The sequence below is a fragment of the Octopus bimaculoides genome, chromosome 1 (genome assembly GCF_001194135.2).
Source record: "Octopus bimaculoides isolate UCB-OBI-ISO-001 chromosome 1, ASM119413v2, whole genome shotgun sequence".
Lineage (NCBI taxonomy): Eukaryota > Metazoa > Mollusca > Cephalopoda > Octopoda > Octopodidae > Octopus > Octopus bimaculoides.
The window spans coordinates 121006775-121016303 of record NC_068981.1 but is presented as its reverse complement, the minus strand read 5'-3'; the positions used below and the strand labels follow the sequence as shown (position 1 = coordinate 121016303).

General features: G+C 32.6%; 1 protein-coding gene across 1 annotated transcript in view; it reads right to left on the bottom strand.

Moving 5' to 3' along the window:
• Nucleotides 1–477: 477 nt before the first annotated feature.
• Nucleotides 478–9529, bottom strand: part of LOC106872789 (uncharacterized) — a 423364-nt gene continuing 414312 nt past the window's right edge. Inside the window, exons 23-24 of the mRNA XM_052969923.1 lie at nt 5686–5777; nt 478–1140 (exon numbers count right to left, since the gene is read on the bottom strand). Coding sequence (XP_052825883.1) covers nt 896–1140; nt 5686–5777 — 337 coding nt within the window. The 3' untranslated portion in view covers nt 478–895. The remainder of the gene's footprint in view (nt 1141–5685; nt 5778–9529) is intronic.

Genomic DNA, 9529 nt, shown 5'->3' with positions numbered 1-9529 from the left:
TAAATGCTGAAGGGTTAAAATGATCCAGTACTTGTCTGTACCAATAACGTGTGTGTGCATGTGTGTGTGTGTACACTATGTGTGTGAATATATATATGATAATATAAAAAAAAAAACACAAATAAAATGTCACCGGGGTAAAGCAACATATTCAGCACTGGACAAATGGCAGATTAATACAAACTGTTGGTTGTGAACAAATGGATGGACAACTGTAATGATGATGATGATGATGATGACAGTGTTCGTGATAGTGGTGGTGGTGGTAGTAGTGGCGGTGGTGGTGGTGGCGTGATGGTTGTCGTGTTGAAGCATTGGGCAAGTATGAGGCAATAGGAGAGAAATAAAGTTCTGATATGTAGGTGGAGGGGTTGTGGTTGTGGTAGTGGTAGTAGTGGTGGCGATGGAGATCAATGATAACAAACAAACAAATAAAACAAATAAATAAATAAATAAATAAACAAATGAAAAATGGCAGAATATTAGGCATTTAGCAGTAACTGGACGTTTAATCTTTCTTTTTTTTTTTTTACACAAAACATGTTGGTGTTGTTGTTATTGTGGAAATGGAGGTGAAAGATGTAATTGCTTTTTGTTAAATCTTGTTGCTAAATGTGTCTTTTAAAATTTATTTTGGGTGTTAATCCGACTGTTACTGCTTTTGTTGTTGCTGTCATCGTTCCTTTGCAGCTGTTATTGTTGTTGTTGAAGATATTGTTGTGATAATTTTTTGTTGTTGTTGTTGTTGTTGTTGTGCTTGTTACTGCTTCCAGTGATGTTCTTTTGTTGAATTTGTTTTCACAATACTGTTATTTCTGTTGATGTTGCTGTTGTTGTTATCGTTGTTCTGTGCAACTGCTAGTTGCTGCTGTTGTTGTTGTTGCTACAGTAGATGTTATTGCTCGCCTGCCTCCTGTTGCTGCTGCTCCTGCTGTTGTTCAGGCTGCTGCTGCTGCTGCTGTTGCTGATCTTCCTCACTGTCAGCAGCAACCTCTTCATTGGTGCTAACGGTGACCAGGTTGTTTAGAGTAACCCGTTGTAATTTGGGACATCCTTTCAGCTCAGAGACTGCAGTGGGACGCACTCGGGTACCATCCAAGTTGAGGAGAGACAGGAGTGGCAAATGCAGGCAGACCAGACCTGGTGAAAAACAATAAATACATTTGTTATAGATATTGGTATTCAAAAAAAAAAAAAGATATCATAGAGGAACAAGACAGTAGGGAAAGTACTAAATGACAAATTAAGTGGTCAGTAGGGAGAATGGCAGCTCGTAAATCAAAGGATCAGTAAGGAAGGTTCAAGATGACCAGTCAAGGAATGAGTAGGGTGGCTATCAGATGACCAATCAAGAATCCAGTAGTGAGAGTACCAAATGACAATCAAGAGCTCTATAAGGCAGCTACAAGATGAGTCATGATGGAGACTACCTACCAGATAATCATGTAGAGAGAGTATGGATTGGCCAATCAAGAGGTGAGCAAGAAGGGTATCAGTCATTAAAGAAGGTACCAGATGGTCAATAAAGGAATCTATAAGGACATTATCAGATGACACATCAAAGGCCAGAGGTTCCTATTTTCACCTTTCATGCTGTCGCAGTCTAACATACACTTTATTTCACATCGCTCCAGTTCACTCATTTGTAGAAATGAGTTGCAGCATCACTGGTGCTGAGCTGTATTGGCCTTTGCCTTTGCCTTTCCCTTGGATAACATTGGTGGCATAGAGAGGGGAGGCTGGTGACTGGCATAGAGAGGGGTGACTGCTAGTCTTCCACAAACAACACTGCCCAGACTTGTGCTTTGAAAGGTAACTAGGTGCAATCTCATGGTCATTCATGAGCGAAGAGGGTCTTTACCCTTTACAGATTTTCTATAGATTTTCTATAGAGATAACCTAAACATGTAATCACACATTATTTTGTAGCTTCAAGATTTCAATGGTGTGTTTGTATATTTTTAGAATGACATTGTAAAGTAGGTGTGAGAGTTTGGATCTGGTCAATTTTAACTTAAAACAGGGAGAATATTTGGGCCAGATATGGCTGGATTAAATGCCAAAGGGTTAATTATTGTGAATGTAATTTTTGCATTCGCTACAGCAAGAAATAATGAAGAGGAGTGTAGTCCTGACATTCTTTGTCAAGAAACAATGAATGTGAGTGTAGTTATTGTATGATTTCTAAGAAGAATTAATGAAGTTGAATATAGTTATCACATTGACTATTAAAGGCATTAACAACAAAGAGTGTAGTTTCTGTGTTAGTTCTGACAAGAATTAGTCTAATGATTTTATGATGATTGCTATTTAAGGTCAGGTAGAATATGGTACTCTTGAGGCCCATTCTAAAAACAAGAGACATGTTTTATGCAATTTGTTTCATCAGATACACTTTTACAATATTAAGTGCCAAAATGCTTAAATTCCCATGTTTCAGTGACATGAATTCTTCTGTAATTTTAGCCCCTAAATTAATTATTATTTAGATAATAATGACAATAAAAATAATTACTGCACACACATTTCATGTACCCTAGGCACATAGAAGAGAAAATATGGTTGAGCACTAGATGCACATAATAAAAATATTTTAAAAAATGATCATGATGGTGGTTATGGTCTTTATAGTAGCACAAAGTCACAACCTTGGGGAGAGGGCAGAGTTAGCTAAACAAACTCCAGTACATGACTGATATTCATTTTATTGACAATGGAAGAATCAAAAGCTCATTCAACCCTGGCAGGTTTTGAACTCAGAATATAAATGACATAACTAAACAACATGACAAAATAATCCTTTCTACTATAAACACAAGGCCTGAAATTTTGTTGGGAGGGGCTAGTCAATTACATCAAACCCAGTGCTCAGCCAGTACTTATTTCACTGACCCCTAATAGGAAGAAAGACAATGTTGACATCAGTAGAATTTGAACTCAGAATGTATAGACAGACAAAATGCTTGGGTAGCATTTTGTCCAGCATGCTAACAATTCTGCAAGCTCACCACCTTAACACATGACAATGGTTTCACATTTTGGCACAAGGCCAGTACTTTTCGGGGGAAGGGGTAAATCAATGACATCAATCCCAGTGTTCAACTGGTACTTATTTCATCAACCCCAAAAGGATGAAAGGTAAAGTCAACCTTGATAGTATTTGCACTCAGAACATCAAGATGGATGAAATGTTGTTAAGCATTTTGCCTAGCATGTTAATGATTCTGCCAGCTTAACACATGATTTATAGACCCCAAAAGGATGAAAGGCAAAGTTAACCTTGAAATGCCACTAAGTGTTTTGCCTGACATGCTAACAATTCTGCCAGCTTAACACATAACGTAATTATATAGAAAAATGCAAGCAAGAGAAATAATATTCTTAAGATTATAAACCTGGAAAAATTCAGGACAAGTTATTACATCTGGTAAAGTACAGAACAAGAAAATTTTTGCTTAAAATATTGCAGCTAAGGATATAATTTCAAATAGAATATTTAGATTTAGAAAATATTAGCTTTTATTAAAACAAAAAATTTTATTACAAGTTATTACTTGTATTTGTTATTACCTGTTACTTGTATTAAAAATTTTAAATAACTCAATTAAAATAATCTTTGCACTTTAAAAGAATTCATTTTTTTTTTAAATTATCAATTAATAATTAAAAATTTGAAAATAAATTATCAATTAATAATTAGAAATTTGAAAATAAGTTATCAATTAATAATTAGAAATTTGAAAATAAGTTATAAAAAACATAGTAGTACATAATACAAAAATTAGTTATATATTACAGTAAAATCTACCTATAACAATGAATTCATGGTAAAATTTGCAGGAGTTATTGCCTAAGCTATCGCCAAGTCTTCTCATTTTTAGTCTCGACCCAATGCCTATTTTTTTACATAATGAATTTGCCTACAATATATACTATTCTACTTTGCATAAAACTTTAGCTATATTGGTAATTCTGGGTCTCATTTTTTAAGTATTCTAGTGTGTCGATATTTTCACAAAATGATGGTACCATTTTTAATTATGTTATTTTGTAAATTAAAATCAAATAATTTTTAATATTCAAATTTTATCCTTAGCTACAATGTTTTAAGTAAAAATTTTCTTGTTCTGTACTTTTACCAGATGTAATAACTTGTCCTGAACATTTCCAACTTTTCCAACTTGTCCTGTACTTTTCCAGGTTTATAACCTTAAGAATATTATTTCTCTTGCTCGCATTTTTCTATGTAATCTGTATTTTTTCCAGGCTATACTATTATGTTTAATTAATAATGTGTCAATTAATAATTTAATATTTTACTTTATTGAAAATTGACTAATAAATTTGATAAATTTCAGCTATGTTTCATTATAACTCGCAGAACTCTCAAACATAACAACTGTTAAAGTACAGTGTTCAGTAAATTCTGTAAAAAAATTTTATTTATTTTTGTGGATTGAAATGTACACTTTGTTTGAAGTCAGCATAAAGTGAAAGAGAGAGGAAATGGACATGGACATGTGTGTATGTGTTGATGGGGGATGTGAGACAGAAAGTTGAACTTGGTGGAATTTAAGCACTGAACATGAAGCACCATAACTAAATACCATGAGGCACTTTGTCCAAAACTTTATGTGTTTGGCCAAAATACTGTTTAAAAATAACAATAATAAAAAATGTGTAGCAAAATCTTAATTTTTCTTTTTTTTCTTTATTTTTTGTCTTCAGTCAGTAAGTGTTATTTCCTGTTTGCTTCTATCTAGAAATCGAAGGAAATTACTCCTAGTCCCTTCAAACTTTGCTTTTGTAACCTGAACATCAATACTTTAAAACTGACCTATTTTCCATTACATTTCAGACAGATTCAGTGCTGAATTGCTGAAGCAGAAATACATTATAGCAAATATTCTGCTCAATACCACAGATTTGCTTGTCAGTTGTTCGAACTTAACCACTTGAGCATAACCTTTATTGGCTGACAAATTGTGAACCTCTGATCATGAACAGGAGTAGTGGGGGAGCATCATAGCTACGTGTTAAGAGAGATTCTTTGGGGTTTGAATAAATGTAACAAAAGCAGAGTTTGAAGGAAATATATGCATTTTTCAAACTTTTTGGAGTAAACAAATAGGAAATAACAGTTGCTAGTCAAGGATAAAAATTGTGTTATACAGTGTAATAATTTCAAACAAAGGCACAAAACTGGAGAGGAATATAGTTGATTAAGTTGCCCCTAGCACTTGATCAGTATTTTATTTATCAAGTCTAAAAAGAAAAAAGATGAAGAACAAAATTGATCTTGGCAGAATTTGAACTCAAAATGTAATGAATCGGAACAAACATACCAGAAGGTATTTTTCCTGATACTCTGATGACTGCCAATCCACAAGGCGTAGACTTCAGAGGAGATCAGAGTCAAAACTTATTGGAACACTAGCAATGACAACATTACCATTAAACTTCTGCTTCAAATTCTCTTTCTCCTCTTCTACAAAAGTTCCTTATCTTATTTTATTCTGATAGCAGAAACAGCACCAGAGGAAAGTATTTTAAACAAACTGACAAAGACAAGGAAAAGACATGTCAGGTTCTACCCTCCCTCAAGGAAATTCCTCACACTAAATACAACAAAGACAAATAAAAGAATTATTTTCACATTCAAAAGAAAGAGAACTTAGCACTGACCTGTGTCATCAATTCTGGTTTTACTTAGATTCAGTCTCTCTAGTTGGACACAGCTGTTCATGTGTTGACTCTTCAAAAACCGGCTTGAAATTCTGTGAATGAGATTTAAAATATAACAATGTAATAACACTGTTTTTATGAAAATGTACTTGATTCAGCATCCATATTCAGTCAGATGACACTTCGTACTTGTTATGTAATTCTTCATATTATGGCAAGGAAAAAGACAATTCTTTTATTACTTTCTTTCTTTATATTTTTATATTGATTTCAGGCATTGAACTATGGTCATTTTAGAATACAACTTTGAGAGAATTTTAGTGTATCATATCAACACCAGCACTTAAACAATGATGATGGTGATGTGTATAAATATATATATGTATATATATATATATTTATAAATTTGTAAACAAATCCAAACGCTTTAAATTACAGAAAAGAGCAACACACATAGGTCCTTTTTATGTAAGCATTGATGTCATGTTCAATTCCTAGGGAAACACAAGCTATTTTACATTTTTAAAATGAAAAATGAAATGATTAACCATATATAAAAAAAGCGAGATTACTAGTAGCTCAAATTTTGTCCTTGGGAATTTATCCTGTAACACCAGTTTTTAATTTCTCTTGCATTTTGTGAATACAATATAGTTTTTTCTTTTTTCAAAATAACTAATACCGAATATTTTTTGTCTTAGAACACTGGAAATTATATCCTAACCAATTTAATCCTAAATGACACCAATGTTATACTTTTCACTGTACAACTTCTCATAAAATTATCGTACAATACATTACACTCATGTTATATTTGTATCTATCTTCTTGTAACACCAGCTTTTTTATTTCATTTTCTCTAGCTTCTCATAAGTGAGTACAATATAGTTGTTCGTATAACTAATATCTTAAATACAAAATATTTTTTCTTAGGACACTGGAAAATATATCCTAAACAATTTAATCCTAAATGACACCAATCTTATTCATCCAATCTTTATTTAGGCTTCCCAATCTAATTCTTTGTATATTACACCCTTATGATAAGTTACATCCGTCTTTCTACCATCTCCCTCACATAAACTTTTATAAATAAATATATCTAAATCTAAATTCAAATATAGTAATTAGATATATTTTTCAAATGAATTTGCTGTTTTAGCAGAACTTCAATATTCAATATTAGCTAAATTTTAAACAATAAATTTCTAATCACATAAACTCTGCGTCCTAATAAGTAGTTTGTTTACATTTGAAAATTCCTAAACATGGCTCTCAAATAAATCATTTCGTAATTCAAGACAGAAAATATACTCATTTTTCCTGAAGAGATTTAACAATATATCGTTTATCACATCTATAAAAGTTACAATTATTGATGATTCAAACATATTGTTGGACTGAAACATATGTAGAATTTTGGAGGAATATTTTTGGGTTGTTTTGTTGATTTGGTTTCTTTTATACTTGTTCTTATAGGTATATCTTTTAATTTGCATTACTTTTTCAATTATGATACTAATAAAATGAACCAAGCATCTTTTATATTTTTTCTTCTCCATTTTCTTTTATTGACTTTTTAATATATATATATATATATATATAAGTGTACATATATGTGTGTGTGTGTATATATATATATATATATATATATATGTGTGTGTGTGTGTGTGTGTGTGTGTATGTGTGTGTGTATATAAAAGTGACCACTAAAGTGAACTGTTAATGTGCTTGAAGATCACTTAAAAATTCTCAAAGAAAGATTCAGCGGAGCAAAAACAGGCAGGCAAGACTAGTGAAAATTATAAATACCTCGGTTATCTGTAGACCATGGTTACCCTATTATGTTAATTAACCATAATCACATTTCTCAAAGTTGGTAAATTCAAAGCAGAAATTATTTTCTGCAGAGATATTTCCGGATTTAGCGCACCAAAACTAAGACTTTTGAATTTTACTCTTTATAATTGATAGAATCACATGCACATTTTCACTTGTTGGAGACAACTAGCATGATATTCTGTTGGATTATGATTGTGTTGGCGGACTGTACTGAAGAAAAACATACTTTCGTTAAGAAAGTGTTGATTTTGAAACCATGGTCTACAGATAACCGAGGTATTTACAATTTTCACTAGTCTCGCCCGCCTGATTTTGCTCTGCTGAATCTTTCTTTGAGAATTTTTAAGTGATCTTCTTCTAGCACATTAACAGTCCACTTTAGTGGTCTCTTTTATATACACATGTACTATAATCCTTTTAGGATCTCAGAAAAATTTTTCTGAATCTTCTGGTTCTTTTAATGTGCTGGTTTCCTGGTATTGAATTAATATTAATTAATATCAAATTTTTACCCTATTATGTTAATTATATATATATATATAAGTGTATGCATAAATATATACGTATATATATATTCTTGAGGCTGTGACCATGCTGGGATACCGCCAGTATACACACACACAAACACACACACACACACACATACATATATATAAGTGAGTAGACACAGAGACAGATAGATTATAAGATGGTTAATTTGTTGACCCTTACATGGGTCAGATAGAATTCTATGAGGCACATTTTCCACACTCATGTTCCCTTCTTGTTGCCAACTTTCGCCTGCAGAAACAAGTAATCAAATTTATTTATGACCAGATAATGTTAAGGAGACACACACACACACACATATCAATGTTTGTTTTTATATTGTTATAATAGAAACAATTTTACATTAATCTGATGGGTTACTCCATACTTTTGTCGAGTACAAATTTATTATTCTTATACAAGATTGTTGCTCACAGTGACTTTGATGTTTTGGCCATTGCTAGAGTGTGATGCATTAGTTAGTCTTGCCTTTATATTGTCTTTATTGAGTTACCTTTTAGCACACTGAATTTTTCAAAAACATATTTCCCATGCCACTGCCCTGTTACTACAGGGAAGAAAACTCTATGGTGACCTAATGCACCTACAGAGTGCGAAAGGTTAAAATCATCTTTGGGTGTGTGCATTTGTACCTTTGACATTTACATTGTCAAAGTAAAAGGATTAAATCCAATAATACCAAAAGCAACAAAACTACCATCAGACCTTGTGCCTACCTTGTATACAAATTTCTACATACCTGAAAAAATTTTAAACAATCAAAATTAAACCAAATTTAATCAATCAAATTTTTTCTTAAAACACCTTTCAATAATAATCAACTATAAAAACCTTATTACCACCCTTTCAAACCCACACACCCAAAGATGATTTTAATTCAACAGAGTTAAAAGCCAAGACTAACTCTAATGTATCACAATCCGATGATGGCTTAGCTGCCAAAACTTTGAAGTCACTTTCAACAACATTCTTGTATAAAAATGATATCTATCTATCTATCTATCTATCTATCTATCTATCTATCTATTAAGAACTCACTTTGGTCATGAATGACCATGAATTGGCACATAGAGAGTTACCCTCCGAGGCACAAGTCTGGGCAAGGTTATTTATGGAAGACCAGCTGTTGTCCATGCATACCAACCTCCCCTCTCCATGTTACCAATGTTCACCAAGGGAAAGGCCAATACAATTTGGCACCAGTAACTTCGCAACTCATTTCTACAGTTGAGTGAACTGGAGCAATGTGAAATAAAGTGTCTTGCTCAAGAACACCACACACAGCCTGGTCCAGAAATCAAACTCACTACCTCAGGATTGTGAGGCTGATGCTGTAATCACTGAACTATGTGCCTTCACATAATTTAATCAATCAAAATTGTTCTTAAAACATCTTTCAGTTACAACTAACTATAAAAACCTTAATATAAACCACATACCTTAATATATACCT